We start from the raw sequence: 18,714 nt of genomic DNA, 5'->3' as shown, positions 1-18,714 counted from the left end.
ATGACACACACTCACACACACACACAAAAAGATGTGGTAACATGACACAGAAAGCAGAATGGGCAGTCAAGAGAAAGAGTCACACAGTCCTAGGATGTCCTGGTCAGACAGTAATCATGTGCCCCCCCCTGCCCCCAACCCCCTCCCTGTGTTCCAGCCAAGCTGCGGGAGTCGTGCTTTGACCCGGGCACAGTGATGAACGGGACGCGGCTGGGCAGCGACTACAAGCTGGGCTCCACCGTGACGTTCTACTGCGAGGCCGGCTACGTGCTGCAGGGCTACTCCACGCTCACCTGCATCATGGGAGACGACGGCAGGCCCGGCTGGAACAGAGTGCTCCCCAGCTGCCAGGGTACATGCCCGCACACACACACACACACACACACACACACACATATTCACAAACATATTCACAAACACACACACACACACACAACATATTCACAAACATATTCACGAACACACACACACACACACACACACACACACACACACACACACACACAAACATATTCACAAACATATTCACGAACACACACACACACACACACACACACACACACACACACACACACAGACACACTATACACACACGCACACAAACATATTCACAAACACACGCACACACACATGAAACACAAACACACACGCACACACACAAACACAAACACAAATACACACACACACACACACACACACACACACACACACACACACATACACGTACACTCTCTCTTGTATTTAGCAGATGCTTTTGTCCAAAGCAAACCAGCAGGAATAATGGACCCAATGCAGAATATCTCTGCTCTTTCACTAAACTGTATTTCCGAGAACCAGTTTTTGTTCAGTGTGAGATTTAATCCTTGAAACACCCTGAAGCACATCACAAAGCACGAGTTCATCTTTAAAGATATGTTATGCGATCTATAAAAGTGGCAGCAGTTTACCATCAGCGCTAAGGGAGAATATATTGAACTGTCTTTTTTTCTTTCATTACTTTTGAAAAAGGAAAAAGAAAGCAGAAAAAAGAAATGCTACTGGGCCATAGCGCCTTCTTATCCGCTCACACCTGGCCTCATTTGCTTGTGTGTGCGTGTGTGTGTGTGTGTGTGTGTGTTTGCGTACGTGTGTGTATCCTTAGCCCCCTGTGGGAGCCGGTCCACTGGTAACGAGGGCACCGTTCTGTCACCCAACTTCCCCCGGAACTACACATCTGGCCACAGCTGTGTGTACGCCATCTCCGTGCCCAGGGAGTTTGGTGAGTACTCTGGCTTTTGAGAACTACATTTCCCAGCAGGTACTGGGAAAATATAAGCTAGCATATAATATAGTTATAGATATACTGTAAGATACTGTAGCATTTCCTCAAACTAAACAAATGGGTACCAATACACAGTATGGTCATACACCATTCACAAACATGAAACCAAAAGGTAAGTTTTGAATGTGGAGTGCTTACATTTGTGAAAACGTAACTCTGTTCGATTTCTGTCACGGTGGGTTTATTCATTTTCCTCTTTGATTTGCGCTGTTAGTTCCCTGTTTGTTGAAGAGATCAGCCCAGTGTATGCGGATACAATGTGAGAAAGGCTCTCTGAATCTAATTGAGTCTTGTGTTAATATTCCTCAATCCCACAAGTGACCAAGGTAAAGATTTCAGTGGCTTACATTTCCTCCTGAAGCGTTAATTTGTGCCTGAGGATTTAGAGCCGGAAGGAGATGAAGTACTCTCTTGTAACTTAGCAACAAGCCAGCAGGGTTTTTTTTCCCCCCTCTCTTTCTCTCACACTTGGAAACTTCGAGTGCAGAAAAGTCCTCTTGGCTAAAGGGTTGGGTGCAGCGATAATTCAGCACAATGAATGGGTCTCATCTCACTCTCTCCATAATGTCACCGCTAGCTGTACAAGTGGTTGAAAGACCTGGGCAAAATTGGTTGGATTCAGACACTTGTAGGCGCTAAGATAGAGCGCCCATGTCTAAAATAAACAGTGCATGCAAGTGCACGACCAAGAAAAAAAGTCTGTGAAAGGGAGCAACATTTTCAAACTTTTTGATGGTAATAAAGCAGCTAGATTGACAAATGTGTTATTAGAAGTAGTCGATCTCTAAGAAAAGAGGTAGTGGCAGAGTGGTCTGACTATAGATTAATGTGTTTCCCTCATCTTAATAGATGACTTTTGTTGTGTGTGTCACAGCCTAAAGGAGTAGTTCATAATTGTGACGAGGTACACTTTTGCAAAACGTGTGTGTGTAGTATTGTGGCTCAGACAAAGTAATAGACAGTTCCCTACAGTCAGCACATTGCATCATGAGCATGGATGGCAGAAGGCAGGGGATATAATTGACTTGGATGTTGAGCTCAAATAACAATATTTTGCCAGAGATGTGGACTCTAGTCTCAGAGCAAAAACAGCGCTGACAGAACTGTGTACAGCAGTTCAGCCTCATAGAAGCCATTACTGAGGATGTTGCAGTTTTGGTTGTCTGGCTGGTTCCTTTCTCAACCTCTCAACTTGATCTAAAATCTGAAATCCATGTCAGTGAGGCGTGTCTCTTTTTTTACTCAGAGACAGACATGAGGAAACAAAAGCACTTCTGTGGTGGTATCCAGTATTGTAACAGACTCGGGCGTTTGTTCCTTTTCTCTCTTTTCCCACCTGTCCTCCCCTTCCTCCTCCTCCCCTTCCTCCTCCTCCTCCTCTTCCTCTTCCTCCTGCTCCCTGTCCAGACACTAAGGGCTAATGGAGAGCATTGAGTGAGGGGATTACGCGTCCAGCGCTGATCCAAAACTCTATCCCCGCGACCCAGTCCTGTCACTCTTCCCGGCGTACAGTTAGCCGCACGGCAAGGCCCCGAGATATCCCATTAAAAAGGGGGCGGCATTTGTTCTCTAAAGCCCTGACAAGGAGAGTCAGGCTGTTTTGATATCTTTTCGCTCAAAGGGGATTTGGAGGGGGGGTAGTATCAGCACTCCCCCCACACCCCACCCCCACCTTCCCCTTTCCCCGTCACACAGCTTCCCCAAGCCCAATTCTCGCATGAAGAACTCACTCAGCATCACAGTGTCAGGCCTTGCTGTGGGAGCTTAACAGGCTTCTCGGGGACTAATATTGGGCATTAGCCAGTCTTCACACCGCCTCTCCCCCCAAACCAGGCATTTGCTTCTCTACCACAACCGCCTAAATTGCCAGCGCCTACTTGCACTCTAAACTGTAGCGCCTACTCGCACCCTAAACTGTAGCGCCTACTTGCACCCTAAACTGTAGTGCCTACTTGCACCCTAAACTGTAGTGCCTACTTGCACCCTAAACTGTAGCGCCTGCTTGCACCCTAAACTGTAGCGCCTACTTGCACCCTAAACTGTAGCGCCTACTTGCACCCTAAACTGTAGTGCCTACTTGCACCCTAAACTGTAGCGCCTGCTTGCACCCTAAACTGTAGCGCCTACTTGCACCCTAAACTGTAGCGCCTACTTGCACCCTAAACTGTAGCGGAAAAGAGATGGTTAATGAACAGAGCATGAAGACAGGATTATGCCACAAATGACAACGCGTCTTTCATCAATCAGTTAATCAATCAATCAATCAATCAATCAATCAATCAATCAATCTCTCCTAACTCTTAATAGGGGTCACTCTAGTCCACCTGTGTTTGAGGCAGGGGTCACTCTGAGGTATAGTGCAGCATCAAGAACAGTGTATGTTCCGAGAGATCTTTTTTTTTCCCTCTTGGATGCCCGTCCAATTAAATGAGGGATGATGGAACACAACCATGTTGCTTTTGGCATAAGTGAAGTATCCATATCCCAGAAGGCGTGCTTCTCCCATGGGAGCCAACATGCATCGGTGTAAAATCGATACAGGCAAAAAATAGATTTGAAAGAGCAAAATTTATTTATTTTGCAAAAGACCAAGGCTCGGTATGTTATAGCACAGCGAAGCCACGGTTCAGTAATTTCATTGAATTTCCATCACAGGTAATGGCTTTCATGGATATACACATAAACAATGGTATTAGATGGCTTTGTGGGGCTGCCACATTTTCTGCCATTAGCTTTGATTGACCCCAGTCAGTATCAGCATAGAGCAGTGTTCTCTGTGTGTCTCTCCAGAGTACCCACACACTTACAGATGGATAATGTACACACACACACACACACACACACACACAAGTGAAACATACAGAGAGACATATAGAAGTAGGTAGCCTGAGCTCACAATGTATAGAACTCCTCTAAGTGCGCACTTATTCCCAGTGCAACATTATGCCCAAAGTGATGGACCAATTGTGGTTCTCCATCCAGTCGTTGTGCTCATTTCACACCAGTGTGTGTGTGTGTGTGTGTGTGTGTGTGTGTGTGTGCATGTGTGCGTGCGTACGTGTGTGCACGCGCACCCATGGGGGGGTCTCAGCGTCTATAAGTGACTGTCAGATTCTGCGGCTCTGTGGGAGATTCTGTCACTTAGCCTCGCGATGCAAGACCCAAGCTGGGAAAAGCTCGAGCATTACCATACACCTGAACCTGCTATTGCACAGCCTGCATTTCCAAGCGGTGATTAAGGGCTTAAAGTGTCTCTCGGAACAAAGCCTTGGCAACAACCGCTCGACTTCCCAAACTAAAAGGAATGTATTTCGCTCTAGGTGCCAGCCACTTTTCAGAATATCGGAAATCCATTTTGCAATCCATCTGTCAAAGGTGCTTTGTATTTCCAATTTGTTTAACTCAAACCCTTATTTTAATGTAGTTTTGGATATCGTTATGAATTATGACCTAGAAGGCTCCTGGAAGACATTTCGGCGGTAATTTATTAATTTTTCAAAGAAACCGACCAAACACCAACACTTAGCTAAATATGGACTGTGTGGTTTGGTGGGTTGAAGCATCCCATGTAACTTAGGAAGAGCCTTTTAGAATGCTGACAGCATAAATCCCTCAGCAGGGCCGTGAGGGGGAATTCTGTCATGACACTTAACCCCCCCCCCCCCAGCTTCCCCCCCTCCCCCTCTAGGCCTTCCCATGAAAGTCATTTACTATTTCATCAGACAAGCACTTTCATAAAAACTGAAAACCGCCCTGACCAAAAACCCAGCGCAACGCTCATCTGCCAGTCACTCATGTGGGAGGTTTATTTATTTAGTCGGGGATTCACTTATTTATGCTGTGCTCGCTCACTGTGCTTTTTTGACAGTTGAACTTTGCTGCCGTTACGCTGTGTCTACTCGAACGTCGCCAGTTATTGGATAATGTCTTGAAAAGTCTGTACGCAGCTCACATTTCCTTGAGCACTTTTGGTGCTTGACGTGTTTAACAGCAGTAGTTTATTTACTTTAAATATTGCATTGAATTATGTCATTTCCATCAGTGTGTTTTATCTGAGAAAGATCTATACTAAACGTTTTTTAAATGTGTTTAGAGCCAGGCACGTAGCTGCATCAATCAGCAGTATTTAACCTGTAAAGGTTGGAAAGTGTAAAGCAGAAAGCATTTACGGAGGACTCTTTCACTGATGAATGTGACCTTAGCACATAATGGCTGCCTATTTGCAAGTCTGTTTGTCCTCTCATCATCCAGGCTCTAAACGTCTTTAGCGTGCCATGTGGCATCTTGCACTGATGCTTCCATTCACCTTTAAGACCTCGTTTTGAGTATATCACTGTACTAATCTAAGATTCTCTCACTCATACCTTCTTGTTTTAATGTCACATTGTCAAGAAAGGTCATAGTTTCACAACAAATTTTAAATTGTCATTTTTAATTTAGATAAAAGAGAGGTTGAAGTACATGTAATGATGCAGAGTTTGTGGACTTCATTTTAACTCCACTCAGGCTTCTTCTAGAGTTTGGGACGGCACCGCAGTCAGATGCCACTGAACTGCCTGCAATCTGTCGATCTCTCTATCTCTACTGCCCACAGTACAGTACAGGATTTCATGGCAGGGTAGCAATAGCTGCCTCCCGCCGTATAAGAGCAGTGAGAGCTGGGATTGAGATCTCAGTCGCCGAGCGCAGCGGAGCACTGACACGTACGGTAGACTCGCCCCAGTCACGGCACCGAGGGAGCCAGGCCCGTCGCTCTGCCACCACACTCAGTACAAATCTGCCCCAAACGCCACTCCACTCCACCCCTTGTCTCCCATGACTGGGAACAGCACAGCACTTACTCTGCCTACCAGGTAGAGACCCCCCCCCCGCCCCCGCCCCCCATCACACACACACACACACACACACACACACACACACACACACACACACGTACACACACACACAGTCTCTCTTCAAACTGGCTCCCACACGCCATTCATACATTCATTTCCCCGGGATGCGGAGCCGCTGTTAAAAAATGCACTGCTCTGCAGCCGTTTTTTAATGTTTCATTATTCTGTCACAAAGAATGATAGCAGCAATATTTCAGACAATGACAGGTTTGGTCGAGGAGATGAATTATTCAGTGCACCCCTCCACCACCACCACCACCCCCTCCTCAACACACACCCTGCATCTATCCACCAACCCCACCACACACACACACACACACACACACACACACCTTCTACTCCTTGGCCTCAGGCACACTCCGACAGTGCATGGAGTGATTGTGGAGTCAAGAAAAAAAAAAAGAAACCTGTGCATGCCTCCTTGGAAGGGGAAAAAAAGCGAGATGTTTAATGATGTCTGACTGTTAAATATTGCACAGAAGCTACAAACACTCAGACGGTAAATTGCAATTACTCAAGCCATTTGTATACAGTATGTGCATGCGTGTGTGAGTGAGTGAGTGGGTGTTTTCTCTCACTTGGCTTGAGGCTCTGTGTGTTTTCTGACGTGCCGAGCACATACTTGCAAAAGTCAACTTCGCAACTGTAAAAACAATAAACGCAATGTGTTAAAACACTCTGGAGTATTTAACAAAGAGAGGCATGGAGAGGGGGTTGGAATGATGTGTTAAAGTCACGTACTGAACGAGCTCCCCCCCTACGCACCCCCCCCCCCCCACCCCACCCCCATCATTTGTTTTTGCTTTGGTGCTTTGGTGTGTTAATTAGGTGTTGCAATTCCTCGTTGTTCGCCACTCGCCGGCGATGAACGTTTAATCAAGGCCCCGGACATTGATTGCTTAATTCATTACTTTAAACATACTGTATGTAATCTCCATCTGCTTACCCGCCGCCGCCGTTGCTTTGGCTGTTGTTTTGGCCGTGAAAGTTTGTGTCCCGAGGAGGCCATTACTTTGTGCTTTTAAATGTCAGTTGGGTTTTCATTAGTTAAGCCGCCAGTGTCTTGCTGGAGTGGAGAGGCCGTTGCTGAACGCCTTTTAAGCCCATTTGGAGACCGTTCGTCTTTGGTATACCGCGAGACCAAGGGAGTGTCACCAGCGTGTAGAATTAGCTTTTTTATTGCTCCTTTAATGCGGGTGTCTTTCCACGCACAAGGGGGAGTATATGAACCGCCATATATGGTCACTGGTCGCGACACAGAGAGAGCCAGCATATGCATATCCGACAGCCGTTTGGATTTCAGCACAGCATGCCTCCATTCACCCCCCACTCGCTTCCATTTGATGTCCTCTTTGTAGTCCAGAGCTTTCTCTGTGTGTCGCGTGTTCTTTTGTCCTCGGCGTCGCGTGCAGACGGGATGAAGGCGCGGCGGTGTCGAGACCGGCCTCTTGACGACCGCGTGCCGTGATACAATGAGGCGCTTTGGGGCCTGGGACTCTCGGTCGTCACTCTGCCTCGGAGTCCTCCTCCTCCCACTCGTACTCCCACTCCTCCTCCTCCTCCTCCTCCTCCTCCTCCTCCTACGGCCTTGGCTAGCGATCTCCATGCATTACCAGCGTGGCCCCATCCAGACAGGAGGACCCAGAGGATAGGCATTTGCATTAGCCAGACTTATTTGTTATGCATTATTCTGGCCCTGGCCTATCATCAATGGGGAGGGGAGGTTTTTTTTTTTAATGAACGTTTATTGACTCCCAGCACATTATTGCCAGTCAGAGAGAGAGAGAGAAAGAGAGAGACGGAGGTGGAGTGCGGGGATACAATGTGCGCTTGATCTTCCTGCGCCAGCCCTCGCAGTAACCATGGAAATGACACTCACCCGCCCCACGATTCAAAGACAAAAAAAAAAAAACGAGGAGCGAACTTTTCTGACGAAGCCAAAGGAGTCACGAAGAGTGGCACAGACGGACGGGGAGAAGTGATCTGTGGGAGTCATTCTCACTCTTTTTTTTCCCAATCCTCTCCAGATCTGTCCATCTCATTCTGACACGCACGGCACTGACAGGCCTCTGGATCCCTCTCTCTCTCTCTGTTTCTCTCTCTCTCTCTCTCTCTCTCTCTCTCTCTCTCTCTCTCTCTCTCTTTCTCTCTTTCTTTCTCTTTTTCTCGCCTTCTTGCTTTCTCTGTCTTTGTCTCCGAGAGGCACATCATGAGCCTTCGCCGGCATCTAGCTTGGCAGGTTGCATGGCGTCAAAAGAAACATATTGTCATCCAACTCGAGAGAAAAACGTCTCTTATGTCCTACTTGAGTCAACATTACATGTTTGGGGTTGTATTTATGACATTCCAGGTCAATTGCTGCTGTTTAGCTTGACTGCCTACCTCTTATGCCAATGCCACATTCACTGTTGCTTACTGTAAGGATGTAAGCGTGGCAGGGCTGGGAGATGTGTATGCTTCCACTGTCTCTTTGTCTTGAGTGCCAACAAGGCTTGGAGATGTTACAAATGGTATGCTCGCACAGAGCGGAGGACAGCTTGTGGCCATTAAGGAGAGGCAGAGGGTTAAATTCCACATTTGCAGCCTGCTCTGGCATGATATTCACCTCTGACCTTTGGGAAGGAACCAGCATGCATCACCCGGCATGGTGCCCAAGGTTAGCGGAGTCTTTGAGAGCACGCAGCCCTGCAGAGTGAAGGGATGCCCCCCACCACACAAACTCTTCCCCACACACACACACACACACACACACACTCTTCTGTCGACTCACATGGGGAGAGGGGACATGGGGGCCACTGCGTGCCATGCTCCCGGTCAAATTTCACATCAGTGCCAACATCAACCTCAGGCAACAGTAGCAGAGCACAAACACACACACACACACACACACACATAAGCACACACACACACACACACATACATTCAGACACACACACACACACACACACACAGAGTTCATTTTTGTCAAGCTTAGCTCAGGGTCTTTTCTGCCTAGTCAGGTTCTAGTCAACCAGAAGAGCTCAAAGTGATTTACCCCGTGGCAAAGATCCTAGTTACAGCTGCAATCAAAGAATGAATAGGGAAGCGATTTTGATTTGATTTGAATCGCTGTGCTCTTCACAGTGGTTTCCTAAAGAGTGCTGTCGAAGAGCTGAAAGCCTCAAGACATTCTTGCTTTTTTTTTTTTTTTTTACATCCATTTTTTTATTGTATGGATATTATCGCACACGCCATCATACACGTAAGGATTTTTAAAGGTTAGGCATCTCAAGCACAAATGCGAAGGGTAAAGTTACGTTTAAAGATTCAAACGTTATATGAACGTTTTGTGAAGCAAAAACAGGGGCACGTTAAATGAAATCATGCTAGCCAGCCGGCGCGCTGTTAAATCAGAAGCCAGCAAGCCTGTGCCCACATTCCAAACACGCCATTCCACCCTAACGGCTTTGGTGCTCATCCATGGCAGCCTACTGGCCCCCCAAATGACAACAGAGAGGGTTGAGCGTGGGGAGCGTTGTGGCGCGAGCGCCACAAGTCAAGTTGCTTACATGACGAAACACGGCCGGATAAGTGTTTTGTCCTTGGGCTGTCGCGGACAGTGTTCAGGCGTATGGCTTAGCTAGGGATGAGAAGGGGGATAAGGGTGAAGAGAGACTGTGTGTGTATGTGTGTGTGTGTGTGCTTGCGTATGTGCTTGTGTGTGTGTGTGTGTGTGTGTGTGTGTGTGTGTGTGTGTGTGTGTGTGTGTGTGCTTGCGTGTGTGTGTGTGTGTGTAGTGTTTGTGTGTGTGTGCATGTGTGCGTGCCTGCGCGTGTGTGTGTGTGGATGGGCGTGTTTGCAGAGCTGTCGAGAACGAGAGGATCGTGATCTCCGTCGGAAAGGAGAGGCAACAGAGGCGCCAGTTGGAGCTCTTCTCCACACAAAACAGGGAAGTTGAATAGCTGTTGACACGCTGTCCATCGCCCAGCACTTGACTCAGAGAGAGAGAGATAGAGGGAGAGAGAGGGAGAGAGGGAGGAAGGGAGAGAGAGGGAGGAAGGAAGAGAGAGGTAGGGAGAGAGAGGGAGAGGGAGAGAGAGAGGAAGGAAGAGAGAGGGAGAGAGAGAGAGAGGGATAGAGAGGTAGGGAGAGGTAGGGAGAGAGAGAGGAACTCCCTGTGGTGCGTACCAACGTGGGTTTTGGGGTGAGGCGTTGGGTTTCTTGTCCTCGTCCAAATCCCACAGATGGGCGGAATGCTGATGAGGGGATGAGAGTGGGCCGAGCCAGACACTCCTCAAACAGCCACGCAGCTCCCCAGCGCCGCGCAACACACACACACACACACACACACACACACACACACATCATGACTGGGCTTTAATGCAGGCTGCTGCACAACGCTGACTTTCTCTCTCTCTCTCTCTCTTACTTTCTATCTATCTCTCTCTCTCTCTCCCTGTCTCTCTCTGTCACTTTCTCTCATTCTTCTGCTTTCTTCTTTTTGTTTCTTATTTTACTTCACTGTTTTTGTGTGTGTCTGTTTCATTCTCCAATCCTGCCCTCACTCACTCTCTCTCTCCCTCTTCAGCCGTCCCTCCTCTCTCTCTCTCTTGCATCCATTCTCTCCCTTTTTCTCTCTTGCTGTCCATTCTCCTTTCTGTCTCATGTTACCACATCAGTGTGTGTGTGTGTGTGTGTGTGTGTGTGTGTGTGTGTGTGTTTCTCTGTGTCTGTCTGTTTACTCGTCCTATCTGGTTGTGGCGTATGCGGGCCGGCTCCGAGCCCTTGTGAAGTTTACCCAGAGCTGTGTGTGTCTCCCCTCAGTGCTGTGCAGGACTCTCTCTCTCTCACCACCCCCACATGTGTGCCCTTCACTCTTTGTCTTGATCATGTATTCTCCTTATCTCTCCCTCTCTCTCTCCCCATCTCTATCCCTCTCTTTCTTCCTCTCTCTCTCTGCCTCTACCTCCCTCTCTCCTTCTCTCTCTTCCTCTCTCTGCCTCTCCCTCCCTCTCTCCTTCTCTCTCTTCCTCTCTCCTGCTCTCTGTTCCTCTCTCCTTCTCTCTTTCTCTCTTTCTCTCTTTCTCTCTTCCTCCCTCCCTCCTTCTCTCCCTCCTTCCCTCACCTCTTCATCTGTGTTTGATTCCTCTGTCCCCACCATGTGGTGAGAAAGCAGAGGACTCCTCTCACATACAGTACACACACACACACACACATGCACACACACACACACACACACACACACACACACACACATGCACACACGCACACACAAAACAGGCAATCTAAACCAGCGCAGCATGTAACGTAAACAAAATATGACATTTCCCCCCACGCTCATAAGCGCTGCTCCACGGCACCCCGGCAGTATATTTGACAAGATGTGATTTATGCCTGCAGGGAGCCACATGTGACATGCAGAGAAGATGCAACCATTAATTATTGAGCGCCAAACACAGACATGTGGCCTTAGGACCGTTGTCTGTTACACTGCTTGAACGTGTGGCATTATCTCAGCGGACACTGCCTATAGTGCGCGGCGCCATGCGCGGAGGCTGCAGAGGCAAATGTCAGATCCCGCACGAAGGGCTCGTATGAAGAGGAGTATTTAAGGATGTTTCGTGTCATGTGAACTGTGTGATGACCGCCAATTACTGTATAGTTAATGGCGCTAATTAGCCGCAGAAATGGTGGATGTCTTACAGATTAACCACATGTCTCGCTTCTATTTGGTGGAGAGAAAAAAAAAAAACTTGAGTGGATGGCATAATTTTCTGGTCTCTGACAAGAGTGTATGTTCCTGTGATCTCTTGGGGGGAAAAAAATGGCGTATAAGTGCTGTACTTATTTTTAGAGTGGGTGTTGAAGTGCTTGTTTGTTTGCTGTTCGCCGCTGTTTGTTCCTCCTCGGCTCCTATCTGGCTGCAGCGCGGTGGCAGTTGAGCGAATGGCTCCCTGAGACCAGTAATTAGGACAGCCATTATATTGGCAGAGAGGGAAATGGACAGAGATGACTGTTTTCCATTTGGCAGGCTGACTCATGGCTAAGCGAGTGTGTCAGGTGCACACACACACACACACACACACACACACACACACACACACACACACACATATGAAAACTTTCTCTCTCTCTCTCTCCCTCTGTCTCTCTCTCTCTCTCTGTCTTTTTCCTTTCTTTTCATCTCACTTGCCTCTCTTCTTATTTTTTCCCCTGTGGGGCTGTGAATTCACCAAGTCCCTTTAGCAAAAAGGAATAGGAAAAGTAAGCAAAAAAGAGAGATGCTCAGTAAAAGGAGGTGTGGGATTGCTGTGTGAGTGCCCAACGTTGGAATGGGTGGGAGGAATGGTATGTTCTAGGCGAAGGTCCAGACTGGCCTTACTGAGTTCGGAGTCCATCCACAAAGAGCTCCCTGTGGGAGGGAGGGATAAGGGGTACACCCCCCCTCCTCCTGGGACATCACTGCCCCCCAACCTCCCTGGCTACCCAGAAGCACATGGTCCTGACCTTGGGTAGGCCCTCGCCTCAGTTCGGCCCACGGCCCGTTTCCCAGAGAAGAGAATAAAGCGACAGGCTCTGAATCCGCTGGCTCTCCAGGGAGGGAGAACACAAAGCAAGAGTTTGTGCCCTGCAACACGTTCCCCCTGTGTGTGTGTGTGTGTGTATGTGTGTGTGTGTGTGTGTGTGTGTGTCTAATGGAGGCTCAGTTCCCGGCGCCCTGTGCCCAGCAGATTTCAGTAACCAGCCGGTCACACCTGCGTGCTCCACGGAGCCCGAGCCAGGGCCGAGCGCAGCGCTCATTTCCATGGAAACGGCTGAACGGGGACAGTGTGGCTTGGCCTGAGGTGTCAACACAGTTTGTGCTCCATGCAGCGGCATTGAAGCGGGGACTCAGTCGAGCCGCTCTCTCTCTCTTTCTCTCTCTCTGATATTGGTCGTAATTACAGAAAAGGCAAAGCATAAATTGTATCAAAAGGAGGTTCTAATAAAAGACTTTGTTACGGTATTTGTGGCCTCCCTTTGATTAGTATCTATTCCTGAGGCGGCTATCTGAAAACATGGGACACAACATAGCGCTAGCAGGTTAGTCTTTTGGACTTTTCTCTCTCTCTCCCGTTCAGTATTTGAGTTTATGGTGGCCTGTCCTCTCCTCCACCACTGTCACTCTCTCTTACCTCGTTTTATCTTGTGTTCTTTCACCCTGTCACTCCCCCCCTCTCTCTCTCCTTCTGTCCTTCTCTCTCAGTCTGTCACTCCCTCTCACTGTTCTCTCATATTCTTCCTCTCTGTCACACTATCTCTCCAACTCAGTCTCTCTGTCTTGTTCTTCTCTCTCCTTCCTCTCCATCTCTCCTTCGCTCTCTCTCCAACTCAGTCTCTCTGTCGTGTTCTTCTCTCTCCTCTTCCTCTCTCCATCTCTCTCTCTCTCTCCCTCGCTCTCTCTCCCTCCCCCTTCCTCTAGTGCTCACTTTTCTCTCTTTCGCTATCTCTCTCTGTATGTTCTTTAAAGGCGTTGAAGGATGCCACCCTTCCCTATGTGCTGTGTGCTCTGCCTATCTGGCATGCGGTGCGTGGGCCTGACACCTGCCTTTATCCTGTGACAGGTTCACTCTCACCGAGCGCTCGGCTTCTGGAGATATTAACCATTGCAGAAGAGAGAGAGAGAGAGAGAGAGAGAGAGAGAGAGAGAGAGAGAGAGAGTGGCAGAGAGGGCTGAGCATCAGTGGTAAACAAACAAATCTAACCGCTCGCTCCTCGAGTTTCAGTCTCACAAAGAAAAACCGAGAAAGATGTCAGTCTAAACATCTAGAAATCTCACCGCGCCGCATGTGCAGCGTAGGACCTGGACCGGAAGCGCTAATACTAGCCTCCTGACCACTGCAGGACCCCGGGGGGGCCACTCAGGGACCAGGCCGGTGTAGTGTAGCCAGTGTTGGTAGTAACGGCGTTTAAGTATAACGGCGTTACTAACGGCGTTAATTTGTCAGTAACGAAGTAATCTAATTAATTACTTTTCTCATCGTTGCAACGCCGTTATCGTTACTGAGAATTTAAAGCGTCGCGTTACTACAATTTGGCTGAATGAAGCGCGTTCACTGGATAGGATCATATAGGATGGAATGCCCTCCCCTGCACTAATAAATAAATGCATATTAGCCTAATCACCCTTGACAGACTAGGCATAGCTACCAAGATACTGTACATCAGAGTGGAATCTGGAAATAATTTCATTATAGGCCCACTTCCAACTTCAGGAGCGAATTTGCCACGATAGCTTAGGCATAATAGTGACAAGTAAATGTGCACTTTCTCTGTCTGTCGGATTTCTATAGTTTCTCACAGGGCTACTTCACTGAAACTGAACGTTATCTTCAAAGGAGGACCCTATACATTTTAAAGATAGCCTATTTTATTTTTGAGGGATTTTGATCGGGGTTACCTTACAGTAAAATGAATTATTAGCCTATTACACGTCTCTGCTGCATAGCCTACATTTTGTCAGGGCCGTTGTTCATTTACTCCTGTAGATTGCAAATATAGACTTGGTCGCGACTTCCGAACAGTTTTGTGAGTGCTACTTTGTTAATATTTGGGAAACTGCGAGTAAGTGGCCGCGACCGCACAGCCCTGGCTGCTGAAGTGCCGCGAGAGCGCAGCAAATCGTCAGCAACAATATATTTAAGCTCACAATAATCAGACCGGCCCAAAACGTTAACGGCCCACCGGGAATCCTCCCGCATCTCCCGGGCCTGGGCTGGGTGGGCGGATGCCATGCGCACGTTCTGACTTCCACCCACTAATAATAGTTTTTATTCTTCAATCAGTTAGGCTATAATAAATATGTTTGACGTTAAAGATGTTATAGAACGTATAGCCTAATAGCGTTATAGAACATAAAAAATCACGTCAGTTACTTTGCTGAGTAACTAATTACTTTTACAGTGTGGTAACTGAGTTACTAACTCAATTACTTTTTGGCAGAAGTAATTTATAACGGTAACTAATTACTTTTTTAAAGTAAGATGACCAACACTGAGTGTAGCACACTCCTACACTTCATTCCATTGACTTGAGGCCGTGTGATCGCTTATATGCTTTGGAGTTGCTTTTTGTGCATGACTTCCCGTGAATGAAATGTCATCCTCTACATCCTCTGCAGACCCCATGGAGTTATTGCGTTCAGCCCTCATGATTTCATGAATACTGCATATGCTCTGGCATGACACCGCTCACACACGGCTGTTTCCCAGATATTTACGATGACTAGTCATGATAAAGCTTAAGCTATATGTTTATGGTTATGGTTATGGGATTTGGCAGACGCTTTTTTCCCAAAGCGAATATATATTTTTTTGTGTACATTCATATATCTATGTATTTTGAATTACACATTTACATACAGCTCACATATGCTAGCTCACTTAGATGGTTGTCCACAGCTATAAAGGGTCGAGAAGACAACCGTTTTAATGGTAACGGCTCTTTGGAAATTCAGTTTAGAATGTAGTGTGGGTTGTTCTGCTAATTGATACAAGCTTGCATGCATGTATACATGCATAAATTAATGCAAGCTAATTATCACAAGCTACTGTCTATAATTGATGTGCTGTGCATGCAACGCTCAGATTTGAAAGCTTTTTGAGAGGCTGCCCAGTGTGTGCACATTTTTCAGTTTGTTGTTTACTGTATCTCACGAGACGTTAGCAGCTAGCCCCTGCCATACCGCTTGGATTGGCAACCCATATACCCATTGTATAGTTCTCTGTACTGATGCGTAAGCCAAATGGCGGGGGGGGGGGGGGGGATGGGCGGCTTGGCACTGCTTTAAAGTCGTAGACCTCGACAGCAAAAGTCATCAGCATCAATCAGTCACCTCCCTGACTGGCAGCGTGAGGGCTGGGGGGTACCCAGGGACCCGGGGGCGGGGGCCCGCTGGGGCAGGAGGGGCAGGAGGGGCACACTAGCCGCGATGCCCCCGAGAGACAAACACGAGGCGGGCAGGCGGGCAGAGATAGAGGCGGCCCGTCTGCCATTCCAGCACACACTGCAGATTAGGCTGGCAGCGGGCTCCTGCTGCAGTGAGCGGTGACGTCATCAGCACACACACACACTCGCGCACACACACACACACACACACGCACACACGCACGCACAGCCCTCCCTTCTTAACACTAGCTCACTCCCACAGCTGGCTCCTCATTCATCTTGGTGAGCTGTCACAAAGGTGTAAGGCAAGGTGTGTGTGTGTGTGTGTGTGTGTGTGTGTGTGTGTGTGTGTGTGTGTGTGTGTGTGTGTGTGTGTGTGTGTGTGTGTGTGTGTGTGTGTGTGTGTGTGTGTGTGTGTGTGTGTGTGTGTGTGTGTGTGTGTGTGTGTGTGTGTGTGTGTGTGTGTGTGTGTTTGTGCGTCCGTTTCTGCCTGATCAGGATAAAGCAGCAGTCACATGCGACTACAGCTTGCTGCTATGAAACAGAGAGACAGCCAGCAGGAACTCTTTTTAGGAAGGAGAGGGGAAAAAATCACTCAATCTCTCCTTCTCCCTCTTTTTCCATCTCTCTCTCTCCTGCAAAATGTTCCCCCACTCCCCCAGCCCTCCGAAAGGGCCTGAATTAATCTATGGCCTCATTTCCATATAACCCAGTAAGCATCTGTCAAAACGCGTTAAGTGTGAGACGCACACAGGAGTGGGCAATCTCGTATGGGGCTGCATCTCTCTCTCTCTCTCTCTCTCTCTCTCTCTCTCTATCTATCTCTCTCTCTCTCTCTCTCTCTCTCTCTTTCTCTCTATCTCTCTCTCGGTAGAGGAGTCTGACCACGTCACTGCGCGCCTGCCTGTCTGCTTACTTACCTGCTGAAGGTGCAGGTGTTTCGCTCCCCTGGGGGGCATGACGGCTGCATGCAAGAGTTTAGATACCTGGAGGGTTTTTATTGCTTGTGAATCCTTCTCAATACAGTGTGTTTCCTCAGCATTATGAAGTCACTCCTGTGTTTATTTTTAATATTGGTGTGTGTGTGTGTGTGTGTGTGTGTGTGTGTGTGTGTGTGTGTGTGTGTGTGTGTGTGTGTGTGTGTGTTTGTTTGGTTTTTTTATGGCATTGGGCATTTGTATGACCGTGTGTAGGTGTCTGAATGAGGTACATATTTCTGTGTTTGTCTGTCTATATATACTTTATATTGGGTCTTAGTGGTGTTTGTGTGTGTGTGTGTGTGTGTGTGTGTGTGTGTGTGTGTGTGTGTGTGTGTGTGATTGAAATACATGTTTGTATAGGCTACCATTGACATAAGGCCTGTATATTTGAGTTTTCTTCTGCATCATCATGTCTGCAAGTCTGAATGCCCACACAGTCAGTATATGTCTGTATGTTTACACGTGCGTCTGAATGAGCAGTTGCACTCCCCCGTGTCCTTGAAAGGACCAGACTTCAAATGCAAGCCTATTGAGATTTATCCTCACAGCAAAGTGAGTCAAATGAAAGAAACCGATAAATATTTGAAAGAGAGGGAGGAAAAAAAGGTACGAAAACACCACAGCGCCGGCCAATGCACGTGTATGCTGGGAATCGGGAGTTTTTCCGAGCGGCTGTGTTTGCCAGGGATAAAAAAAAAAAAAAAGGCGCACACAGTCGCCCGTGAATGTATCGCGGGCAGCTTTTCATGTCAAGCAAAAATGACTGGGGCTCTTTTGCTTGCCAATGCAGGAACATGTACAGTCGAGCTGATGAAGAGAAGTTACTGTATGGTTCACCTCTGCTGTGGCCTCCCCTCTCTCTCTCACACACAGTCACCTCGCCAGCTCCCAGCTCCTGACAAAAAAAAAAAGAAGCAGAGTCCCCTTGGTGGGGACTGTTGACTGCTGCTCGCGCTCGTTCGTGATCTTTTTGAAAGTTTAATATATGCAGCCAGCCAGAGCGCTGTCGCCGTGTGTGTGTGTGTGTGTGTGTGTGTGTGTGTGTGTGTGTGTGTGTGTGTGTGTTTCTGTGGGCACTGTCGCCGTCAGCCGCGTGATGGGCTGGGGCTTGATTTTTGCCAAACACGGCTCAGGCGAAGGGAGGAAGGGAGCGTTGCAAATCCCCTTGCCCTTTTCCCTCCCGTTTTCTTTTTTTTCCCCCTCTCCCCTCTCTTCTTCTTTTCTTTTTTTAAACCGTGAGAGGACGCTGATATTTCACATTGCCTACGGTGTCGCCGCGCTGAAAGCATTACACTGGAGAATGTGACAGCAGTGGCACGAAAAGTCCTCATGTTTGAACAAACAAAGCTCGAGTTAGGACGGGTCGGTTTGTTTTAGTGGAAGCTAGACGGCCACTAATGAGATGAGCAGCCCCCCCCCTCCCTCTCCCTCTCTCCAGCTGGCTAAGCTCAAATCTGAGAGGAGCAACAGTTCGCTCCTGTGTGAAGCTTGTGCATCTGTGTTTTGTTTCATTCCCCCATGCATATTATGAATATGTATTCATGAGAATGTGTTTTTCGCTCCCCGGGAACAAAGCGTTCAGGTGCAGTTTTGTAAAGTTCAGCGCAAGTGT

The 18,714-nt window shown here is 47.9% G+C and overlaps 1 protein-coding gene across 1 annotated transcript in view; it reads left to right on the top strand.

Moving 5' to 3' along the window:
* The window catches only part of csmd3b (CUB and Sushi multiple domains 3b), a 407,622-nt gene that overhangs the window by 276,381 nt on the left and 112,527 nt on the right, over positions 1–18,714 (top strand). Inside the window, exons 30-31 of the mRNA XM_062530145.1 lie at positions 158–352; positions 1,142–1,258. Coding sequence (XP_062386129.1) covers positions 158–352; positions 1,142–1,258 — 312 coding nt within the window. The remainder of the gene's footprint in view (positions 1–157; positions 353–1,141; positions 1,259–18,714) is intronic.

This window comes from Sardina pilchardus, chromosome 24 (assembly GCF_963854185.1).
Source record: "Sardina pilchardus chromosome 24, fSarPil1.1, whole genome shotgun sequence".
NCBI lineage: Eukaryota > Metazoa > Chordata > Actinopteri > Clupeiformes > Clupeidae > Sardina > Sardina pilchardus.
The sequence above is the reverse complement of the archived record's forward strand: the minus strand, read 5'-3'. Positions and strand labels throughout refer to the sequence as shown.